Here is a 25,665-nt window from a genome sequence, read left to right as displayed (position 1 = left end):
AACACAATGGCCACTTAATTAGACTATTAAGAAGATAGCAGAAAGGACTACAAGTTGTGGAATTTGCCCATATTGTTCACATGTTGCATTAATAACACTAAGTATAATTACATTAAGTAACATTATTATAATTGCATAAGTACTGAGTAACAATTCAGCGCGAAGAGCGAGGTGTTTAGGAGGGGGCAATTCCCTTCATATACCAGCAAGGTCCATAAATTGTGGAATTTGCCCATATTGTTTGCTTGTAGTACCAAACAATTTGCGGTAACGAACTGTAAGTAAGGAGCTTACCGGTTCAATAGTAACCAAAACTCTAAATAACGGAATTATGATACCAAAAGATACTTCAAAAGAATTGGATTTTTATGCTGATTTTAAATATCATCAAGTCTCATCAAGTTTACCCAACGAAAGTTACCAGCCTGAGAAAATTTGCCTTATTTTCGAAAAAAAGAGGGAAACACTCTTTAAAAGCCGTAGAATCTTAATGAAATCCAATCATCGGCTTCAGTTTATCCGAAAACCCTACTGTAGGGGTCTCAAACTCATATCAGCAAAAATGTGCAATTTTATATTTTTTGGCCAGATCATAGATACGTGGTTATTTGTTTTTTTTTTTTCACTTTCTCAGGGATGATCGTATCAAGCCAGTGGTACTAGAATTTTGCGATAAGGCTAACTCAAACGGAAATTAAAAGTTCTAGTGCTCGGTTTAAGTGATTAAAAATTGGATCTTTCCATGGAGGAATCTTTTATGGGGGAAGAGAGTTTCCATGAGGGGGACGCTGGGTTTTTCAGCATTATTTAAAAACAATCAGAAAGTAAGTTAAAACAGTTTTTTCAACTGAAAGTAAGAAGCAACATTAAAACTTAAAACGAACAGAAATTGCTACGTATATAAGGGATTTTATACCCTCCTCAATATCTCGCTCTTTACGCTAAAGTATTTTTAGCAATTTCAAAAGAGCTATTAAATTTTAATTAAACTGCCTTTATGATACAAAGGCCATTCTTAAAGAATTGGAACAAAATTTGAACTTAGCGTAAAGAACAATGTATTGACAAGGGGGTAAGCTTCCTCATATATGTAGAAAATTACACGAATATACAAGTTCGTTACATAAGTTAATTCGTAAGTTAAGTATATTTACTACTAATAAAAACTTTCGTAAATAAAATTACGAGTTCTAGTGTCCGTTAAGTAACCAAAACAATTGGAGGGGAGCTAAGCCCCCTCCCCCATACCTTTTCCACAAAATCGTTCGATATAAATTTTGGGAAAGCCATTTAGCCAAAAAAGTAAAATTAATATGTAAATTTCGTTTTAATTATTCATAACGGTGAGCCAAAATGAAAACCCGCCTTAATTCAAAAACGTTCAGCTATTAATTAAAAACAAGTTTTTTTTTTACTGAAAGTAAGGAGTGACATTAAAACTTAAAACGAACGGAAATGATTCCGTATGTGAAAGGGACTGTCCCCACCTCCACGCCCCGCTCTTTACGCTAAAGTTTTTAATTGTTTTAAAAAGTAGAGTTTTGTGAAAGAGTCAAAACTTTAGCAGAAAGAGCGAGGCTTTGAGTAGGCGAGAGTCCCTTTCTTATACGGAATAATTTTTAGTAGTTTAATGTCGCTCTTTACTTTCAGTTTAAAAAAAATACTTGTTGTTCTTATTCAATCAGAATAAAGATTTAAAGTAGACCTTGTAGCACTAGTATGAGTATTCTCACACAGTGTGTAGCACTAGTGTGAGTATGTAGCATTAATGTGAGTATGTAGCACTAGTGTGAGTAGTGTGTGTAGTATTCAAACCAAAAACAAACACTGGCTTCTATCTATCGACAGTTGTGAGAAAAGTTTGGCTCGGACATTATATAAGGAATTTGATTTCATTATGTACAACGCTTTTAGGTATTTACCACTCGGAAAAAAATAAATAAAATAAGACGAATGTTCGTCACTTAAAATAGAGTTTTCGGTGTTTAAGAAACTCTAAAGTTTTCGCTAAAAATAAATAAATTGCCTTACCTAGCATAAGAAAAGGAGCTGCTAAATTTATTCCGATAAAATCCAATCCTAAATAGCAGAGTAATCCAAAAGAGGCTGATGTTCCCATTGTTGCAGAAATAACACCACATAACCCGATCAATGGTTTTGCCCTGACCCAGTCAAATTCAGCACATGTTATAACAGCAAAAGTAATCATGATGAAGTAGGTCACTGCAAAATACGGCACCACAAAATTAGTGTTTTCTTCCAGTTCATATTCAAGGGTCTTAGACGAGAATCTTGAAACTCGAATGTACTTGAACTCTGTTTTTTCCAGTAGTTCATGAAACGCCTCTTCCCACATGATTCCCCTGGAAAGGTAAACAAGATTGCATAAGTATATTTTCTTGGATTTTAATCAAAGGATATAATATTATGTAATTACAAATCTGGAAAAAGAAAATCCCGTCTTTGTACATTTATGACTAGAGTACAAAGAAAGTTTTATTGCGGACTTGTCGCCTCGTCCGTTTATGATTTAAACCAGCAGTTCCTAGATTTTTTATTTAAAATTAGTTATAATTTCATTATTGTTTAATCCAAGTCTATGTGCGTACGTAGGACTATAACGTAATTATAATTCAGTTATTATTTAGTTTAAACCTATGTGCGCACATAGGACTATAACGGAATTATAATTCAATTATCATTAAATTTAAGCCTATGTGTGTACGCAGGATTATAACTTAATTATAATTCAATTATTATTTAATTTAAATCTATGTGTGTACGCAGGACTATAACGTAATTATAATTCAATTAATATTTAATTTAAGCCTATTACCGTACGCAGAATATAAAGTAATTATATTTCAATTATTATTTAATTTAAACCTATGTGGGTACGCAGGAAAATAACGTAATTATAATTCAATTATTATTTAGTTTAAACCTATGTGTATACGTAGGACTATAAGGTAAGCATAATTCAATTATTATTTAATTTATACCTATGTGTGTACGCAGGTTGGGGACTATATGCTCCTGTCCTCCTCTAAAGCACCAGGTGCTTACAATCGGTTTAATTATTTCTACATAAAACATCCTTTTCTAGGCAGGTCTCCTTTCTCCTTTGAACTCAATTCATCTGAATATTGGTTGTCAAAATGAAAAAAAAAATATCCTCTAAAGAATAACTGCAGATAATGAGAGGGACAGAAAAAAAATTCTTCGTTCTGAGAATGGTCCAAAGGACCCCTAAGTCCAAACATAAAATCAAACTGACAGAAAGTTTACTTTTTTCCGACTTTAATCACCCTCCTCCAAACGGAAAAAAAATTGAATTTTGTGCAATATCAAAAACCTAGTTTTTTTGAGAAAAGGCATTTAGAATCTTTAAAGCTACAAAAACACATGTTTACCTTTTAACTCTTTTTCTCCGAAAACATGCATTAGGTCAAAAAACTAAGTTCTGGGTACTTGAAATAGGAACTGGATTTAATATCTTTTGAATTCGAACAACTAACATGTCCGAACAGACCTTTGGGAGGGACTTTTCCCTAAAACGAGGCCTAGTCATCTTAACCTCTCATTCGTTATCGGCCTGGAAAGTCTTTGTACACATATTGTTTATATACTGTCAGTCGACCGAGTAAGTTTTTTTTCGTTTTTATGGCACTTGGTAAATACCAAGTGACACATAGCGATCGCAAATTCTGTCGGTCTGTCGGTCCCGGTTTTACTTGTTTAAGCACTTCCAGATAAGCTAGGACGATGAAATTTAGCCAGCGTATCAGAAACTAGACCAGATTAAATTTGAAATAGTTGTTTCCCTAATTCGATCATGTGGAGGGGGAGGGGGACGGTGAATTCGGAAAAATTAGAAAAAATGAGGTATTTTTAACTTACGAACGGGTGATCGGATCTTAATGAAATTTAATATTTAGAAGGATATCATGTCTCAGAACTTTCATTTTGAATCCCAACCGGATCCGGTGACATTGAGGGAGTTGGAGGGGGGGCCTGAAATCTTGGAAAACGCATAGAGTGGAGAGATCGGGATGAAACTTGGTGGGAAAAATAAACACAAGTTCTACATACGCAATTGACATATACGGAACAGATTCACTCTCTTTGGGGGATTTGGGGGAGGGTTAATTCTGAAAAATTAGGAAAAATGAGGTATTTATTACTTACGAAGGAGTTATCGGATCTTAATGAAATTTCATATTTAGAAGGATCTCGTAGCTCCGATCTCTTATTTCAAATCCCGACCGGATTTAGTGTCATTAGGGGGATTTAGGGGGACTGGAAATCTTGGAAAAGGCTTAGAGTGGAGGGATCGGGATGAAACATGGTGGGAAGAATAAGAACAAGTCCTAGGTACGTGATTGAAATAATCGGACTGAATCCGCTCTCTTTGGGGGAGTTGGAGGGGGTGTTAATTCGGAAAAATTAGAAAAATTGAGGTATTTTTAACTTTTGAATCGGTTATCGGATATGAATAAAATTTGATATTTAGAAGGATATCGTGTCTCAGAGCTCTTGTTTTAAATCCCGACCGGATCTGGTGACATTAGGGGGGAGGTTCGAGGGGGGAACCTAAAACCTTCGGAAAACGCTTAGACTGGAGGGATTGGGATGAAAATTGGTGAGAAAAATAAGCACAAGTCCTAGATAAGTAATTGACATAACCGGAACGGATTCGCTCTCTTTGGGGGAGTTGGGGGGAGGGTTAATTCTTAAAAATTAGAACAAATGAGGTATTTTTAACTTACGAAGGAGGGATCGGATCTGATCTTAATGAGCATATTTAGAAGGACCTCGTAACTCGCATCTCTTATTTTAAATCCCGACCGGAATAAGCACAAGTACTAGATAAATGATTGAGATAACCGGACTTAATCCGCTCTCTTTGGGGGGGGGGGATTGGAGGTGGTCTTAATTAAAAAAAATTAGGAAACTGAGGTATTTTTAACTTACGAACGGGTGATCATATCTTAATAAAATTTGATATTTATAAGGATATTGTGTCTCAGAGCACTTACTTTAAATCCCGACCGTATCCAGTGACATTGGGGGGAGTTGAGAGGAGCCTAAAATCTTGGAAAACGCTTAGAGTGGAGGGATCAGGATGAAATTTGGTGGGAAAAATAAGCACAAGTCATAGATACGTGACTGACATAACCAGAACGGGTTTGCTCACTTTGGGGGAGTTGGAGGGGGTGTAATTCGGAAAAATTTGAAAATTGATGTATTTCAAACTTAAGAACGGGTGATCGTTCGTGAGGTATTTTTAAATTTGATATTTAGAAGGAACTCATTTCTCAGAGCTCTTATTTTAAATCTCAACCAGATCTGGTGACATTTGAGGGGGAGTTGGAGAGGGAAACCAAAAATCTTGGAAAACACTTAGAGTGGAGAGATCGCGATGAAACATATGGGGTAGAATAAGGAAATTTCGTAGATACGTGATTGACGTAACCGGACTGGATCCACTCACATTTGGGGAGCTAGGGGGTCCAGCGCTTTGGCGAATGTGGTGCTTCTTGACGTGCTAGGACGATAAAAATTGGTAGGCGTGTCAGGGACCTGCACAAATTGACTTGATAAGGTCATATTCCCTAATTCAACCATCTGGGGGGGGGTGGGGTGAATGGATAGGAAAAAATTAGAAAAAATGACGTATTTTTAGCTTACGAGTGGGTGATTAAATCTTAATGAATCTGGATATTTAGAAGAACATCCTGTCTCAGAGCTCTGATTTGAAATCCCGACCGGCATTAAGCCTCTGATTTTCCTTTTAAATTAATCTATTAAATCTTAGAGTTTTGCTAGAGCTCATGCCATATGAGCTCTTGGCTCTTGACTCTTCTGACCTCGTCACAATTGCCATATGAGCTCTTACCTCTTGTTCTTTCACTGTATTTGATTTATTATTGCTTAATAAGGTTCGTATTATTATGTCCTATTAAATACTGCTAAAAATTTAAATAAACGATATGATAAAAATAACATCAAAGAAATGACCGAAGGAGTTATCATAACTACAGACTATATATGTGACTACATTCATAGCCCACCTTATGTCTTGCTTTCTATCCTGGGCACGGATGAAATAATGAAGCTGCAGAGCGGCAGCAGAATCAACGGTGCTATTCTCATTCACATCAAGCCCACCGAAAAACATTGGAAGAATATATGTTTCGAAAGTCACCGGGTTGAGCATCACAGGATAAACTAAATGAGTTTCTGACTGTTCTACTTCTGCTATTATTTCTTTTATACCAAGGATTGTGTCAGTCCAGCACTGGTCCCCCCAAGTGGCACACAGCTTCTCCCACCCATATTCATCTTCGTCAAAAGTCACTGTTATATTTTTAACCAGCTGATCAAGGAGGTCTATCTCATCCCATACCACTTTTCTCAACAATGATCCACCATCTTGAGTAACTATAATAACTCTTCCAAATCGTCCAGCTCTTGTTATTCGAAGGGGGTGAAACTTAGTCGTATAGTTTACAGGGAATAAAGACTCAATAATATCTCGGTCATATCCCGCTTGTCCATTTGTAGGGGCGAATAGATATTCAGGGTCCGATTCATACTGCAGCTGCTGGAACCCTGTTATAAATACAGCACACAACAAAATAGGAACAATTATAAAATAACCGGGATGTCTTGCTATGATTCCACCAAGTCTGTTAAAACCAGCCGCGAGAACGCGATCCACTATATCAAAGGAACACTTCATTCTATCGCCGGTAACCTGAAAGAAAAACATTTGGATAGGTTGGCAACGATAAGGTAAAAAATGTTGGATTTGACGAACTCAAATGTTTTAGGAGCCTTACACTATTAAAAAACCAAGGACATAAACATGAAAACATTTTATACCCCTTAACCCCTCTTAGGCTTATTCATACCCGGAAACCACGATTTTCCGAGATTGTTCTTCCTGTTCTTTAGGTTTATGAAGTTTTTAGGGTAGTGTTACATTTTCGTTGGTGCTGCCACGTTAAATCGCAAAAATAAATCATCAAATTAATTTGCTTTAATTGACAACGCTCTTCGTCCGACATTAACAATTTGTTGATTCCCAAAGATACCTACATCTTCAAACAAATTTTTAACTTCTTAAGCCCTTTCGAACCATACATTTTTAGCTTATTCTGCACCGGTTTTTTACCCTCGTTTCTTTCTTTAAAATAGGCACCTACTGCTACTAAAAGGCCATAAGGGCCATTTTCATAAAAAAATAGCTTCCCTATTTTTCCTGATTTTTAGTGTACGGCTGCGCAAGTTCCAACAAAATAAATTCAAAATTCCAAGCCTTATTTTCACTATCCTTGGTACTTTAACTTTATTGCCTCAAAACAAAAAAATCGAGGTGATGCCTCACCTATTCAGAATAAAAACATCCGATCTCTGGAAAAAAAGGGCCCCTCTGTTATTTTTTTCCAGGATGTTTTTTGTTTTGTTTTTTATTTGTTTGTTTTCCTTCTCACTTTTTTCTCGAAAGTGATTATTATTCTTATTTAAGCTTATTTTGAGGGGTATGTTTGCAGAATTCGAAAAAAAAAATTAGTAAATAACACTTTGAAAACGATACTTACCTCTTTGGAGCTATTTTTCCAACTTTTTGGAGTGTAGTATTTAGATTTTTACTTTGATTTGTTTGTTTTACTTGGAAATCAGATGAACCCTTGATCAGAGAAAAGGGTCATTTACTATAATTGAACACAGTGGCGTATTAGAGTAGTATAAATTTTGATGACTTTAATCTTATTTGTTATACTTAGAGATCAGATGAACCCTGATCAGAAAAAAGGGTCATTTAGTATACTTGAGCACAATGGCACATTAGACTAGTATGAATTTTGATGATTTTAATGTTATTTGTTTTACTTGGAAATCAGAAGAACCCCTGAACAGAGAAAAGGATCATCTAGTATAATTTAACACATTGGCATATCAGACTAGCATGAATTTGGATGACCTTAATCGACAAATTCATCTTTTCTTGCCCCCCCCACTCTGAATTCGGATATTAAAACAAACCCACTGCATGGAAGTTTTAAATCTTGGATAAATAATGATGCCAAGGTTCGTAGACGACTTTTTGTCCACTTGGAAAATTGAAAGAAAGACTGATCCTTATTTTTTTTTTATGTGTCCTCAATAGCATAGACCTATTTTTCTTCAGCATTGCACCACATCACCTTGAACATAATTACAAAACCCCTCTATGAGTATGAAGTGATCAAACAGTTCGTGGTAACAAACTGTAGCAAGGAGAGACCCGGCTCAATAGTAACCAAAACTCTAAAAAACGGAATTTTAATATCAATAGTTACATCAAAAGAATTGTATTTTAATGCTGATTTTACATATATAAGTTTCATCAAGTTTAGTTTTACCCATCAAAAGTTACGAGCCTGAGAAAATTTGCTTTATTTTCGAAAATAGGAGTAAACACCCCCTTAAAGTCATAGAATCTTAACGAAAATAACACCATTGGATTCAGCGTATCAGAAAACCCTACAGTAGAAGTTTCAAGCTCCTATCTGCAAAAATGTGGAATTCTGTATTTTTTTTTTTACCACAAGACAGATCACGGATGCGTGCTTAATTGATTTTTTTTTTTTCTCAGGGGTGATCGTATCGACCCAGTGGTCCTAGAATGTTGCAAGAGGGCTCATTCGAAAGGAAATTAAAAATTCTAGAGCTCTCTTTAAGTGACCAAAAATTTGGAGGGTACCTAGGCCCCCTCCCACCTTCATGTTTTCCCCAAAGTCACCGCATCAAAATTCTGAGAAAAATTCTGACGACTTACTCCCCCACAGTCCCCGGGGGAGGGGCTGCAAGTTACAAACTTTGACAAGTGTTTACACATACTAATGGTTATTGGGAAGTGTACAGACGTTTTCAAGGGGATTTTTTTTTGGTTGGGGGGAGGAGTTGAGGGTAGGGGGTTATACGGGGGGAACTTTCCATGGAGGAATTTGTCATGGGGGAAGATAATTTCCATGAAGGGGGTGCAGGATTTTTTAGCATTTTTAAAGAGTAATGAAAAAATAAACATGAAAAAGTTTCTTCAACTGAAAGTAAGGAGCAGCATCAAATTTAAAACGAGCAGAAATTATTACGCATATCAGGGGTTTACCTCCTAATACCTCGCTCTTTACGCTAAAGTAATTTTATTAGTTTCAACTGTTTATTCTACGGCCTTTGTGATTCAGGGATCATTCTTAAAGAATTGGGACAAAATTTAAGCTTTAGCATAAAGAACAAGGTATTGACGAGGGGAAGAACCCCCTCATATACGTAATAAAAACATACGAATTTAGAAGTTCGTTACGTATGTTAATTCGTAAGTTGCGTATATTTTTACTAATAAAACGTTCGTAAATTAAAAATTTTAGTTGCCTTTTTAAGTAACCAAAAAATTGGTGGGTAACTAGGCCTATTGCCCCGCTCCTTTTTTTTCTCAAAATCCTCCGGTCTAAACTACGACAAAGCCATTTAGCCAAAGAAATAAATTAATATGGAAATTTCATTTTATTTATTCATGTGTTGAGAGCCAAAATGAAAACATGCATTAATTCAAAAATGTTCAGAAATTAAATAAAAAAACAAATTTTTTAACTGAAAGTAAGAAGCTACATTAAAACTTAAAACGAATTAAAGCTTTTTTTCTGTTTTAAAAAGTAGAGTTGAAAGAAAGAGTCAAACTTTAGCGTAAGGAGCGGGCTGTCGAGGAGGGAACAGTCCCTTTCATATACGGAGTAATTTCTGTTCATTTTAAGTTTTAAATCCGCTTCTTATTTTCAGTTAAAAAAAAAACTTGTTCTTTTTAAAATTTAATTCACCGAAAGACGCATAAAAATAGTCCACGATGTAGGTATTGTAGGTATTGTATTAGGCATTGTACTCCGTTTTTTAGCTATTGTTTTAGGTAAGAGTACTCCTGCAAATGGGAGGGTAGAAAAATTTTAAACATGAATGTGGACCCAATTGTCGGAGATCCAAAGAGAAACAATTTAAAATTAAGGAAAAAGTAAGATATTTGGGACAAAAACTCATTTTATTTAAGCTTCAGATCCCCCCCCCCCACTGAAATCGCCATCTGAGAAAAATGTTTGTAAGTATATAAATTCGATCTCTTTAAGAACTTTTTAGTGTCCAATTTGTTCTTACTGCCTTTTCGTGCGTCGTGTATGCTGAACAAAATTTGCCTAAAGGAAGAAGTTTTCTTTTTGTAATCTCACGTGTTTAGAATTGGTCTTCGTTTAGTTAATGCACAGCTCCAATGATCATAGATTCACATTTAAATAGACATTTTTGCTTTATTTTTACTAGTGCTTTTAGTCGTTTTAAGGGCTTTAAATGAATTATTTCATGCAATCTGTTTAAGGTGAACTGAGTACAAGACTGTATCCATGGGAGTGATTTGGACTCCCTCTCTCTGAAATGCTTGTCCGACTTTAAAAAAGTAATAAAACTTTTGTGGATCCATATCCACAAAAGTCCAATTTGTGTCCGATAGTGTCCAATTTGTTCTTACTGCCTTTTCGTCCGTCGTGTGTCGCGTGTGCTGAACAAAATTTGCCTAAAGGAAGAAGTTTTCTTTTTGTAATCTCACGTGTTTAGAATTGGTCTTCGTTTAGTTAATACACAGCTCCAATGATCATAGACTCACATTTAAATAGACATTTTTGCTTTATTTTTACTAGTGCTTTTAGCCGTTTTAAGGGCTTTAAATGAATTCTTTCATGCAATCTGTTTAAGGTGAACTGAGTACAAGACTGTGTCCATGGGAGTGATTTGGACCCCCTCTCTCTGGAATGCTTGTCCGACTTTAAAAAAGTAATACAACTTTTGTGGATCCATATCCACATAAGTCCAATTTGTGTCCAATAGTGTCCAATTTGTTCTTACTGCCTTTTCGTCCGTCGTGTGTCGCGTGTGCTGAACAAAATTTGCCTAAGGGAAGAAGTTTTCTTTTTGTAATCTCACGTGTTTAGAATTGGCCTTCGTTTAGTTAATGCACAGCTCCAATGATCATAGACTCACATTTAAATAGACATTTTGCTTTATTTTTACTAGTGCTTTTAGCCGTTTTAAGGGCTTTAAATGAATTCTTTCATTTTATCTGTTTAAGGTGAACTGAGTACAAGACTGTATCCATGGGAGTGATTTGGACCCCCTCTCTCTGAAATGCTTGCCCGACTTTAAAAAAGTAATAAAACTTTTGTGGATCCATATCCACCCGAATATGGATTTTGAACGGAGTAAGATAGCCTACGGGATGTAAAGGGTAATTCCTTTTTAATCTTGAGCTTTACAATGGTTAGGCTGCATATATTTTACAATAACAACTATTTAAGAAAATATATAGTTAAGTCATAAAATTTCCTTCTTATCCTTCGAAGTGTCTTTTTGCTTCGTGAAATTTCTTCTATAGGCCTGAAGCAAAAATTTACCTTAGGAATGTAGCTCCAATTCTTTTTTTTTCTTCTTATTTTTTAGCCTTGAATTTTATCAATCTTAGTTCTTATGTTATACTTCTCTTGACTGTTTCTGATTCGTTTGCCTATTTTTTTGTACTACGGCCATTAAGCCTTTCTGTTTTAATTTGTGTTATTATCGTTACAGCCTTTTTTCGACTCTGTGGTACCGCATCAGGTCAAGACATGATAAAGCTTGGTTCTCACAGAGTTCAAAATTCAAAATGCCAGTTTGATTTCTGGACTGAATTACTAAAAGTTTCCAATGTTTAATTGTTAATGCATGTATTTAAAATTTCCGCATGCAATCAGAGTTGAAGCTTCTTAGTTGGCCAGTCCTTCTTAGGCTAACTTGAAAAACTCGTAATAATTAACGCAATAAGCCCAACAAATTTCGCAATAAACAATTACTTAGTACAGTTAGCATACTTGGAATCCTTTTGTGGATTTCCTCCTTGGTAGATGACACCTCCCCCCTTTTTTGTTGCCTTCATCACCTGGCTAACTTTGTTCTATCTTCAACCCTGACCTACAGTACTATTTATGAAATTTTTGTAAATGACATTTTCATTCACTTTCTTTCTCCATTTCTTTTGTTTTCTTTCTCTTCTAATAGTACATTTCTGCTGACAGCACTTTAAGAAATTGTTCAGTTATATATATTACTAAAGTAAAAAAAAAGTCGTTGTTTTTCGGTCATTTACGACCGTCTATAGCACCGACCCGAAAATGACTTCTAATGACGATATAAAAAAATCAGGGGCTAAAATCAAATTTTAACCTTATATTCTTACAGAATATTGCCCTAAAGCAGTTGATGGGACTTGTTTTCCCATTTAATAGTTCGCAAACAAATCCCCACTTTCCCTTTTATGAAGATCTCGATGGAGGGAAGAATTGTTCCTGAAGCCCTTCCCTAATATACGCTACTGCCTACAAACAATACAGGAAAAATATTGTTTTAAATTGAGACTGATTAAAGGAGTGACTTGGGGGTTATCTTCTGGTCTAACACGCGCTGGAAATTTTAATTTTGTAGTAACATTTTTCTCCAAAAATACCTTTAAAAGATTCTTCTTTCGCCTTGTAGGTTGAGTTGGATATATCCCCACAAATGGCATATCAGAGTCTTTCAATATTTTTAAACAACCTTAAACATCTAAATAACGGCATCTTTTATTTTAAAACTGGAACTGGCTATATGAACTTTGAGTTATCCTAAGTTCCAACTGCTCTATACTACAGCAACTTTACATAAACAAATGACCAACAATATGACATTAAACATCACTATCTGAATCTGAGGCCATGGCGGTGCTCGCAGTTTCAGATTTTCTGTACCCTTTTCCAGTATTTCGCCAGTCAGGGTGTGTCACCATGCTCATAGGGGGTTTCCAGTCCTTGGTAACGACTCGTTTAGCACCCAGAACAGAATTAAGAGTCGTAAAGCCGAGCTTGTTTCTCGATTTTCTTTTGTTTAAATTTACAGTCGAAAAGACCCTCTCGGCACAAGTAGAAGAATGTGGTAGGATAATTATTTTCATCATTCACCCAAAAATGGAAGACTTTTGACTTGTGGACTATCAAATGGTTCTAGTACATTAAACTAGAAGTTTAATCTTCTTAAGTACTGTGGGTCCCTGAACTGTATTAAAGGTGTTTCTGTCGTCCCCAAGCAGCTTAGCTTCATAAAGTGGTTGATAATTGCTTTATACAGCTCACTAACTTGTCTGTGCAATATGTGAATTTGGATATTCTTCGACTGAAACAATCGATTAAGTTCCGTAACAAATGGTAGGATATATGCGAGGAAAGCAAAATAAGTTTCGGATTTAGAGGAGAGCAAACAGAAACAAGGCTGGCTTGTTTCCTTTTTAAGCCTTTCACTCCGGAAGAAAAGTATAAAAAAAATCCCTTTGCTCGATATAACGCATAATAACTGGAAGTCAGGAAAGCCACCTAGTTGTTACATCGTGCAGGATTCTGTGTTCGTTGTGTTCTTTGCTCGATATAACACATAATAACTGGAAGTCAGGAAAACCACCTAGTTGTTACATCGTGCAGGATTCTGTGTTCGTTGTGTTCTTTGCTCGATATAACACATAATAACTGGAAGTCAGGAAAGCCACCTAGTTGTTACATCGTGCAGGATTCTGTGTTCGTTGTGTTCTTTGCTCGATATAACACATAATAACTGGAAGTCAGGAAAGCCACCTAGTTGTTACATCGTGCAGGATTCTGTGTTCGTTGTGTTCTTTGCTCGATATAACACATAATAACTGGAAGTCAGGAAAGCCACCTAGTTGTTACATCGTGCAGGATTCTGTGTTCGTTGTGTTCTTTGCTCGATATAACACATAATAACTGGAAGTCAGGAAAGCCACCTAGTTGTTACATCGTGCAGGATTCTGTGTTCGTTGTGTTCTTTGCTCGATATAACACATAATAACTGGAAGTCAGGAAAGCCACCTAGTTGTTACATCGTGCAGGATTCTGTGTTCGTTGTGTTCTTTGCTCGATATAACACATAATAACTGGAAGTCAGGAAAGCCACCTAGTTGTTACATCGTGCAGGATTCTGTGTTCGTTGTGTTCTTTGCTCGATATAACACATAATAACTGGAAGTCAGGAAAGCCACCTAGTTGTTACATCGTGCAGGATTCTGTGTTCGTTGTGTTCTTTGCTCGATATAACACATAATAACTGGAAGTCAGGAAAGCCACCTAGTTGTTACATCGTGCAGGATTCTGTGTTCGTTGTGTTCTTTGCTCGATATAACACATAATAACTGGAAGTCAGGAAAGCCACCTAGTTGTTACATCGTGCAGGATTCTGTGTTCGTTGTGTTCTTTGCTCGATATAACACATAATAACTGGAAGTCAGGAAAGCCACCTAGTTGTTACATCGTGCAGGATTCTGTGTTCGTCAAGCTCCATGAACTTGTGCATTTTTTGGACCCTTTTGGGCTTCTCTAAATGTAATTGTAGAGGTCTTGACAGAATTCTTCGATGTCTGTCGGTAGCAAACGACTTACTGCACCTGCACACAAATGGATGAAGTGGCATGTGCAGCCTAGAACATATAGGTTTGGTAAATCCAGGGAAAGCTTTGCTTGCCCACCACCTTGTCTCCTAATCATCAGAGATGCATTATCTGATGGAAAACAAATCAGATTCTGCTTCGACACTCCAATCTCTTAAAGGAGAAGTTTCGTTAACACTATATATAGATCTTTAGCTCTGCAGTATTTTACTTCAACCAATTACAAAAATGATTCCTTCACAACTTTCTTCCATCCAACATTCTTAGCTTCTTTCGCTTCATCGACATGACGAATAAGAACAACTAGGCTTTTCGAATTAGGCCTACTCAGATTTTATTGATAGCTTTTCATTTTCAATCCGTAAAACTTGATACACAGAGATGTTTTTGTCCAACATTTGGAGGCCGGAAATGTCTGTTTATGAAAAAAGAAATTCAAATGGGACTACAGAATACAAATACCAGTACAAAATACTGAGTTGTACCATATTTTATCACATTTTTGAAAAATGTACAATATTTTGTGGGGGGGGGGGTGAAACGCAACAAAATGGTACAATTGTACCACGTTTGGCATCCCTGTTGAGTATAGCCAATTTATCTGCTCTAGATGCAAAACTAACAAGGATCAGTGGTCTAATTTCCAACCAGCCAATACTCAACATGTCCTTAGCAAACAACTGAACTTTTAAGTGACGAATTGCTTATATTGACGATTTAATTTTGATACCGCTCTCTACTTTCATTTGAAGAAAAGTTTATTTGTATAATTTTTAACGCTTTGAATATTGTTCTCAGGGTTACTTTAAATACAAGGGAGGCCGTCTGCCCCTGAACCCCTCGCTCCTTAAAATAAAGTATCATATTTGTATAACAATGCCCTGAGAAAAAAGACGCATTAAAGTGTATTCGCTTTTATAAACGAAACGGGGTTTCCTTAAATAAGAGAGCAACGGGACTTATTTATAATACGAGAAACATTCGAGACATTACCCAGTTATCATCTCGGTTAGTTTGCAATCTATAGTGATAGAATATAGTGTTTGACCATGGGTAGCTATATTTTAATTAAATATTTAGTAGGTATTTTGGTTCGGTTAGGTCAGAATAGGTTTGTTTAGGTTGCGTATTTAATATGTGCTTTGCTTTACCTCAACCCCCTAATGTGCAAATATATAGCCTAAATTTGTTTTTAAACTGTTATATTTTTATATTACTTAGGTATATTTCATTACTATTAAATGAACTTCCCTTCTCGAGTGTTTCTCGTATCATTTTTAAGTACCAGAGCAGCTTTGACCCCCATCCGCCTACTAACCCCCCACTCTTTACGCTTAGACGGATGAGCATCACTGTATCACTTAAGCTTCTATGATTTTGTAGATTATTTAGAAATATTTCTAACATCCCATCAGTTTGTTTTTTGAGGGAACGAAAAGCTATATCCAGTAAATTTTTATAAAATATCGCTAGATTTTGTGTTCACTTTCAAATAAGTCTTCAACGGTACCGTTATGGACATATATCGCTATACTTCTAATTTCCCAACTTTTCGAGCAATTAAATAAAAAAAAAAAACAAGTTTTTTTAGATGAAAGTAAGGAGCAACATTAAAACTTAAAACGAACAGAAATTACTCCGTATATGAAAGGGGCTTTTCCTCCTCAACTCTTCGCTCTTTACGCCAAAGTTTGACTCTTTCTCTTAACTCTACTTTTTAAAACAGTAAGAAACTTTAACGTAAAGAGCTGGGCGTTGAGGAAGAAAAGCCCTTTTCATATACGGAGTAATTTCTGCTCGTTTTAAGTTTTAATGTTGCTCCTTACTTTCATTTAAAAAAATATTTTTTTATTTAATTTCTGGACGTTTTTGAATTAGTGCATGTTTTGATCTTGGCTCTCCGCAAATAAATAATTAAAACGAAATTTGCATATTAATTAATTGCAATTAATCGGAAGATTTTGTGAAAAAAGGAGCGAGGGAGGAGGCCTAGTTGCCCTCCAATTTTTTGATTACTTAAAAAGGCATCTAGAACTTTTAATTTTTTACAAACGTTTTCTTTGGTAAAAATTATACGTAACTTACGAATTAAATTACGTAACGAACTTCTATATTCGTATATTTTTACTGCGTATATGAGGGGGTTCAACCCTCGTCGATAGATCACTCTTTACACAAAAGCTTACATTTTGTCCCAATTCCTTAAGAATGACCTCTGAATCACAAATGCCGTAGAATAAATAGTTGAAACTACTAAAAATACTTTAGCGTAAGAAGTGAGGTATAACGAGGAGGTAAACTCCTCATATGCGTAATAATTTTTGTTCATTTTAAGCTTTAATGCTGCTCTGATCTTGATGAAACTTATACATTTAAAATGAGCATTAAAAAGCAATTCTTTTGATGTAACTATTGGTATCAAAATTCCATTTTTTAGAGTTTCGGTTACTATTGAGCCGGGTCGCTCCTTACTACAGTTCGTTCCCACGAACTGTTTGATTATTTCCAAATATGAGCACAACATTAAAGAGCTACCACTTTTTTATGTTAATCTGATTTTATTTATCTAGTCACAGATTAAATAAGTACAATACCAGGTAAATGAAGTGTTTCAATGTTGACAGGTATTGTAGAGAAAACCGAATTTTGCTCGGATTGTTGCGATTGTTCGGTACTAAGATACTCATGGGGATTTTGCCGGCAAATTTAATTCTCTTCTATGGCTCAAAACAAATCTTTAAGTTTAGTTGAAGTAAGAATATCTTGAAATTTGTTTTTATTTAGTCCCAGCAACATATTATAATATTGCGTTATTTTGTTCAGTTATTTTTGTGTTTGCTTAGTAAACTGATCCATCTACATGGTTTTTGGTGGGAATTTGATTTTTGTCTCATCCTTGTTTATCAATTCATCATAACTGATGACAACATTGTAATTTATATAGTAGTGTGTTGTCATTGGGCCAGTTACTGTTTTCACACTGGTATAATAACAGTTTTATCTCTATCTAGGCCTTGTTTTTTTTTTTTTAGCTTGCTTCTCCATAGGTTCAGTCAAATGAACTTTTAATTTTTCGTGGAAAATTTATTTAATGAATTCTAAGAAATGAGTTTGTTTTTGCAATTTTTTTCTCTCTAAAGAACAAATGTTAAACGTTGCTGTTTGGTTTTCAAATATTTTCTGTTTCAAATAAATTTAACAGTTATAACAATTAAATTAAAGCCATGTCCCCCAGGTAGGTACACAGGGAATTTTATGGGGGGGGGGGTTAATGAAAACTCTTCATAATTTGACTAAGAAGTGCCCAGAAATTTAGGGGCATATACCCCAGAGCTCCCCTACGTCCTTTATGCTCCCTAAATCCTCAATCTTAGCCTCTTCCAATGTTAGTTCGCAGGTGTTTTAAGCAAATTTTGGAAACAATACACGGCCAAACTTTTTATATAGGGATATTTGACATTGTAATTAATCTCCATCCTTAGAAAAAAAAACACAAAAATAAAACGATAAAATAACAGCTTTCAATTACAAATATAAGATAAAAAAAAAACTATCGTTATAAACAAGCCTCAATGTCATCACTCCAAGGAAGTTCAGTTTAGACTGATAAAATCACATCAGAAAGAAAAAAGTAGTAACTCACTCAGACAATATTTGTAATAAAATATTTGTCTGTTGCTACAGGGTATTATTTCGTTAAGTTTGCATAGTCATTACTATTGGCGTCATTTAGCGAACCTATTAGCTCGCTGCAGTATTTTCAGGGAAAATAGCCTGTCCATACCCTTATTTTTTCAGAAGAAAAACAAAAATAAAGCAAGATTTACAACCCGGGGTTAACATAAGGGTCGGTCATCAACACAGGAAGAAAAAAGCAACCAAATTGTTTGCGTATCATTTTTCTACCTGTCTCGAATAGTTGCAAGGTCGTACAATATCCGGTTTTTATTTAACCTGTCTGTGGGTTAATATGACACTAAACAAAGAATGAAAAAAAAAAACTTGTAACGGCAAACAATTGAATGCGTACACACAGGAAGGGGAGGGGGTAGGGGACATCTTTCATAGACTGGCTCTAATGACTCTCCATGATAATTAAATAAATATTTGATTTAAATATTCATTTGATGCTGGTTTACATTCTCTCTAGGAATTATATTACAGCCCCCCCCCCCATCTAAGGATATGTGAACTCACTCATCTATGCGTAGAATCCTATACGTAGGAATACTATGCGTAGAATCTTTAACCTGTCTGTGGGTTAATATGACACTAAACAAAGAATGAAAAAAAAAAAGAAACTTGTCACGGCAAGCAATTGAATGCGTACACACAGGAAGGGGGAAGGTAGGGGACTTCTTTCATAGACTGGCTCTAATGACTCTCCATGATAATTAAATAAATATTTGATTTAAATATTCACTTTGATGCTGGTTTACATTCTCTCTAGGAATTATATTACAGCCCCCCCCCCCCATCTAAGGATATGTGAACTCACTCATCTATGCGTGGAATCCTATTTTTTTATGCATTCTATTTATATTTTTATGTTTTATTTTATATTTTTATTTATATTTTATATATTTATATTTATATTTTATTTATATATTTTATAATTTATATTATTTATATTTTCATTATATTTTATTTATATTTTTATCTATATTATATTTTTATTCTATTTATATTTTTATGCATTCTTCATGGGAGTCAGGTTGGCTGTACATAATATATTATGTCAAACTTTAACGTAAAGAGCAAGATATTGAGGAGCAAGGCAGCTTATTCATGTACGGAACATTTTCTGTTCGTTTTGAGTTTTAATGCTGCTCCTTACTTTCAGTTAATTTTTTTTCTTTAATTTGATTTCTGATTGTTTTTCAAGTAATGCTGGTAAATCTGGCTCATTCTGCATGAAAAATTCCTCCCTCCCCTCATGGAAAACTCCTCCCTGGAAATTTCCTTCCAGGTAAAACGCCCCTCCCCCGCAAAACCCCCTTCGGACAGTTCCATCTCCGCTGAAAATCTCCCCTCCCCCCGTAAAATTTCTTGCGGAAGATTTAGCTTGAAAAATTCTTCGTGGCATACTTTCATTTGAAAATGACTTCAATTTCTAATGGTCTTCTCGATCACTCCAAACCCCTCCCCCCTCTTTGGATTTATTTTCCCAAAAATCCAAATACGCTGAAAAAAGCCCTCGGATAATTCCCTCTGAACATCTCCACATGCAAATTTGAGTTGGCAAAAGATTTCATATAGGAATTCTGTAAAATTCTCCCACTGTAAAATTTCACCTTGAAGGTTCATTCGCCACAAATTTTCCTCTCCACAGAAAGTTCTCCCTATGGAAAATGACCCCAATCACAAAATACCCCCCCCCCCCCAAAAAAATATGTCTGTAAACTTCCCAATAACAAATACTATACGTAAACAACAGGAACACTTCATGACTTCCAGGCCTCCGGACTGTGGGGGGTCATGCTAGATGCTACTTCTACAGATAATGATTATTGGATTTTTAATTATGCTGAACAAAATGGTCATCTCAAAATTTTGACCAGACAACTCTAGCGATAAAAGGGGCATGAGAAGGGGCTAGTTGCCCTCTAATTTATTTTTCAATTAAAAAGGTCTCTAGAACTTTTAATTTCCGTTCGAACGCACCCTTTCTCGATCTTCTAAGACTAATATTTCAATACATCACCCCTGGAAAAAAAAAATAATTAACACGAATCCATAATCTTTCATCTGAAAAAAAGCAAAATTTCGCATTTTTGTATTATAGGAGCCTGAAACTTCTACAGTAGGGTTTTCTGATGCGCTGAATCTGATCGTGTGATTTTCTTCAAGATCCCTTATCTTTTAGAGGGTGTTTATCCCCTTTTAAGAAAATCGGGCATTTTTTCTCAGGCTCGTACTTTTGATGAGCAACGCTAAACTCGGTGAATCTTATATATTTGGAATTAGCATTATCAGTTGATCTTTTTCTGTATCTTTTAACATACAAATTCTGTTTTTTAGTGTTTCGGTTATTGTTGAGCCGAGTCCTTATATAAGAGTTATTATTTTCAAACCCAAGATATATTCGCCACATTCCTTGCCCCTGTCCTTATATTATTAGAATTTTGAAAATTTTAAACTATAGATTATAATTTAGTAAAGTCATGATTCTCACAACACATGGGTCTTGTAACTGCGGCAAATATGTTTCTTGAAATTTCGTTTATACAAAAGGTCAGTGCCCACTGGGAGAGGGAATGGAGGAGGATATTTCAAACAAAACTGCCGATGCATATTTTATGCTCTAAAAGTATTACTGGAATCTTACAGAATTTCCAAGATATCAGTGTCCCCTGATCTGGAATTGTTACTTATGTCTTATAGCCACTACACTCAAGTTCTTGGTTTCAGTAGAACCGGTGACTTTCTGTATTTCAGTATATAGTCGGTAATAATCAGCTTAGCTAGAGAGAGATAAACTACAATGTAGGTATATTTTAATTTAATATTTGGTAAATATATGACAGTTCTTATTATTGACTTACCAATAAAGTGAACATACCACTCGAAGCCTTTTTTTACGCTCTTTACGAATATAATAATCGTTTCTATTGCAGATTCAAATTAAAGCACTTTTTGAGCTGTTAAAAATGACAAATTTTCAATTAAAGTATGAGTTATCGGTCGCTTTCCGACAAAATGATATTATTTTTCTCAGGGCGGTTTTCTCGGTCGTTTTCGACAAAGTAATACAAGTGCCAAAATTATTTATAATAAGGTTAGGTTAGGTCAAAAAGTGCTTAAATTTGAATTTGCAATAGAAGCGATGGTAAATGTTTACTTTCGTTCCAAGTGCTCTAGAGTGCGTGCTACTTTATATAGCAAGATTCGGATGATCGCTTATTGTTTCTTTGACATTATTAGAGATGCGCATCCATTTTTTAGCTTTCTAAAAATCCCCCTCCAACGAGACTAAAAATTCGAAAAGTGGGCTTGCTTACAGGTAACATTACCTATAGTGCGAAGCGTATTAGTCCATGAGCCCTGCGGGTAATGGGGCGAGGTCTGTATTCTATATTTATTCAACAAAGAGTGATAAAACTAAACAAAAACCTCAAACGAAGTTTATTAAATAAATATAGAATACAAACCTCGCCCCGCTACTAGCGGGGCTCAAGGACTAATAAGCTTCGCTCTATAGGTAATGTTACCTGTAAGCAAGCCCACTTTACGTATTTTTAGTTTGTCCCATAGAGGAGGAGGGTCAACCAGAAATAGATGCGCTTCTCTAATAATGACAAAGGAAATATCCGTTCATCAGAATCTTGCTATATGCAGTAATACGTACTTTAAAGCACTTGGAACGTAAGTAAACATTTACCAAACCGATTATTTTATTCGTAAAGAGCATAAAAAAAGGCAACAAGTGGTATGTTCACTTTATTGGTGAGTCAATAATATGAATTGTGAAGGTTGGGTTAGAAGCAATTTAAATACCATTTAATATAAGGCGTTCTGGGCGGCCTGATCTCCATAATTCTCTATTGTAGTCTTCATAATTTTGTTACTAAAGTATTTTATTTTCATCATGTTTGGGTATATTTTATTAGGATTCTTGAGCGTGGTGGCTATAAGACATAAGTATAATGAAATTTTACCTTGCTTCTGTATTTTAATTTGGACAGTAATTCGTAATTCGTAATCTAAGTAATTCGTAATCTAAATGACAAGCAATGTTTCAAGTAAATTCCCGCATGTCTAATATTCCTTTCGTATAATAATTTTCGCGGGCGATCCTGGTTTTACTACGCCAACTGACCCCTCTGAAGCTATTTTTTTCATTTTTGCTTATACAATTTATTTATATCCTGTCATCGGTCGAATCTAGCTCCCCCTATGTATCCGCCTTGAAAGGTATTTACGTAGGTTATACTTACCTAATAATTGTTTAGAATTAGCACAAATATAGTCCAGGTAATTTCAAGTTCAATGTTCAGTAAAATCCAACAAATTCTACGACCCACTTAGATAATATCATACTGGCAAAAAGCGAAACCACCGAGTCCACAACTCTCACTATCTTTTCGTTCTGCTGGATAGTCTTACAATAATTTGGGCAGAGCCGCAAGTTACGTTGCTTCTTCAGCTTTTGGGTCTTTTCAAGGGCACCTGCCCAATAATGGTCGTGGGGACGTCCGCATTTTCTGAGTCGTTAGATCAAAAATTCTTTAGTGTGATTGAATCAAAAACGAGGGTGAATGACCCCGTCGAAGACCGAAGACCTCGGGTGGTTACAACATAACTAGAATTTGGAAAATTTCTTTGGGTTAGTGTGACAGCTAAAAGTATATTTCCATCAATGTCAGAATAGGAAGCGTCGATGTACTTCTGACCTCGCCAATAGTAGCTAATTTTTATTTGTTCTATGTGAAGTAGTAATTTAAGTTGCACGATTTTTACATAAAAAAGAACATTAATGGAGCACTTATGAGTTTTGCCTAGGTTCTCTGGCATAAAAATAATAATAACAAAATTGCTGCGGTAGAAGTATTTTAAGTACATAAAACGATTAACTGAAGCAAACACAACCAAGCTTACTCAACCCCCACAAAACTTGCCCAACACAAAATTCAATCCATTAAAATTCAACCATACCCACACAAAATATCCATTCAAAAATATACCCAGCTACACTTCTTCTCACTTGCCAGTACTTCTTTCATTCATCCCTCAATCATGACGAGTTGTCCCAAGATGTGCTGCTCCAAAGCCTTGTTGGGCAGTAAGGAGTTGTCCGTCAGTGGAATTTTTCGAGGGTGGATTTTTGCATGGCTTGATTTTTCTAAATGATGTTGGTTAGGTACAAGTTTAGATCAGGTGACTTTTGAAGTAGTAGACAAGAACTAAACCGTATCCTCCATTAGAGGACAGGGATTCATTTCTGGTTCAAACAATGGGAAGTGTGTTTTCTGAAAAAAAAGTTGTCGTCTCGAGGGTGATGCGTGGGGTGGGGTGGAGAGGTATTGGAGTTGTTACGTACCTACGTTGAACCTTAAATAAATTTAAAATTATTGTACTCTTCTTGTTGTTGTAGCTTGGATTATCGTGGGGACGCATTCACATAGTTTCACCCGATAAAATGACGTAACGAGTCATTTCAAGTCAAAGGGAAACCAACCTAATTTTAAAATTTTCAGGGATTTTTCTAGTTTGATCAAATATTAATCAAATGCTACTATCTAAGTATTTACACTATCTTTGTAATTGAGCAATAATTGTATATCTATTTTTGTTTCTTGAAAACATCTCCATATTTTTACGGTGAAATATTCTGGCCTAAAAATATATCCGTTCCTCCTCGTAAATTAAATAATTTCTAACAAATACAAAGTTGAAACAATAGGGAAAATCTTTTCAAGTCAGTTGAAATCAATTCTGTGAACATTTTGGCCCTATGTCCAAAGGCCGTCTTCAGCCCAATACGAGAAAGAGAGGGAGAAAAAAATGTATATATAAATAAAATTATATTAAAATGCGAAAATTAAAACTAATAATGTTAAAAACTTTTTTAATACAGCCTTAGCATCCTTACTTCAACGAAGTTCAACCAGGACTCATAAGGGAGATAAATAATTTCTCAAACAATTTGGTATATTTAACTTATTAACGCTGTCACTTCTTTTTGTATAATTTACATTTTTCCAAATTACATCCCGGCAAATTGATTTAAGAGAGCCGTAATCCTTAGAAGTTATTTTACACATTATTGGATACCACTTATCGATTGAAATTTTGTGGTAAGGGTTTGAAGCCAAAACTTGCTTGAATATTTCCCTATATTTATCTTTGATATCTTCCACCTTTTTCGAATTACAAACTGCTTCACTTTCCAATAAATATTCTATTATCGTTATGGTGATATTGGGCAAGTAGTGAATCTTATAGGATAGGATGTTATTCAAAGCTATCATCAAAGGTGTCTCGTTATTTGAAGTCAAACAATTTACATCAGCACCTTTTGAAATTAGTAGTTGGCAAATGTCAAAATTGCTATTCCCTACAGCTACATGTAGGAGTGATTCTGCCAAGACTGTTGGATAATCAGTATTCGGGTTTGCTCCTTTTTCTAACAGATATCTAGTCACACTTATATGATTCCATGCAACAGCATAGGATAAGGGTGTTACTCCATTGTCTAAGGCATCTATAGTAGCACCATTTAAAACTAGTAGTTGACAAATGTTCAAATTGCCGTTCCTAGAAGCTACATGTAAGACTGTTTCGTCCCTGTGAAAACCCCGTGCATTTGGGTTCGCTCCGTTTTCTAACAGATGGGTAGTCACTGTCAAATTATTACTAATCACAGCTTCAGATAAGGCTGTTCTGCCCTGATTGTCTTTAGTATCTATAGTATCACAATTCGAAACTAGTTGTCGCCTAAGTTTCAAATTGCCAAAACAAGTTGGTTTAACAAATTCATATTCATTCGGGTTTAATTCATTTTCTAACAGTTTTAAATAGTTTTTTAAAGTTCCAACAGAATAATTATTATATTTATAACTATTATGCCTATTATGCCTAACCAAGGCTGCTATAACGTTTTCGCTAAAATTCTGGGAAGGTCTAGGCAATGGATTATTTTTCTTATTTTGAATGAAAAAACCTTTAAACTTTTCCAGAAGCCTTTTTTGTTCTGTCTTAACAGCACTTACTGGGTGTTTGTTTTGACTGTTGAGAAGAGTCTCTATTTTTGGTTCGTTAGGTTTTAAGTTCTTATGATCCATTTTTGCGTTGGTAAACAATAAGGTGTTTACCAACGTAATATTGATATAAATACATTGATATAAAACAAACAAAGTTTTAAATTGTTAGGAATGAATAGGGTTTTATTTTATTAAGCAGGATATTTTCTAAAACATCCTAAATATTTGTGCAGTTTAAAAAATTTTGCAGTTTTTTTCCTTGCCTTGTGTTTTATCATAATGTAAATACTAAAAAAAAAATGAAATTGTAATATTGAAAGATAAACCTCGGGGAATAACCCATCAAATATGGCACTATTCCAATGGGAAACAACTAGAATTTTCAGATGTATTTTATTTTTGAATAAAAAATTAAGA

At 35.2% G+C, this 25,665-nt stretch overlaps 2 protein-coding genes across 2 annotated transcripts in view; both read right to left on the bottom strand.

Moving 5' to 3' along the window:
• Nucleotides 1-22,658, bottom strand: part of LOC136026974 (patched domain-containing protein 3-like) — an 87,336-nt gene extending 64,678 nt beyond the window's left edge. Inside the window, exons 1-3 of the mRNA XM_065703845.1 lie at nucleotides 22,483-22,658; nucleotides 6,075-6,760; nucleotides 2,032-2,363 (exon numbers count right to left, since the gene is read on the bottom strand). Coding sequence (XP_065559917.1) covers nucleotides 2,032-2,363; nucleotides 6,075-6,745 — 1,003 coding nt within the window. The 5' untranslated portion in view covers nucleotides 6,746-6,760; nucleotides 22,483-22,658. The remainder of the gene's footprint in view (nucleotides 1-2,031; nucleotides 2,364-6,074; nucleotides 6,761-22,482) is intronic.
• A 1,501-nt stretch (nucleotides 22,659-24,159) lies between these two features.
• On the bottom strand, nucleotides 24,160-25,329 carry LOC136027670 (putative ankyrin repeat protein RF_0580). The gene has a single exon (XM_065705116.1). It carries the CDS (start codon nucleotides 25,327-25,329, stop codon nucleotides 24,160-24,162), a length of 1,170 nt encoding a protein of 389 aa, XP_065561188.1.
• Nucleotides 25,330-25,665: the final 336 nt, after the last annotated feature.

Source organism: Artemia franciscana, chromosome 5 (genome assembly GCF_032884065.1).
Source record: "Artemia franciscana chromosome 5, ASM3288406v1, whole genome shotgun sequence".
Taxonomy (NCBI): Eukaryota; Metazoa; Arthropoda; class Branchiopoda; order Anostraca; family Artemiidae; genus Artemia; species Artemia franciscana.
This window is presented reverse-complemented; position numbering and strand designations above follow the sequence as displayed.

Excerpts from the sequence above, each read along its gene's own strand:
- LOC136027670 (XM_065705116.1), bottom strand. The coding sequence starts at position 25,329 with ATGGATCATAAGAACTTAAAACCTAACGAACCAAAAATAGAGACTCTT.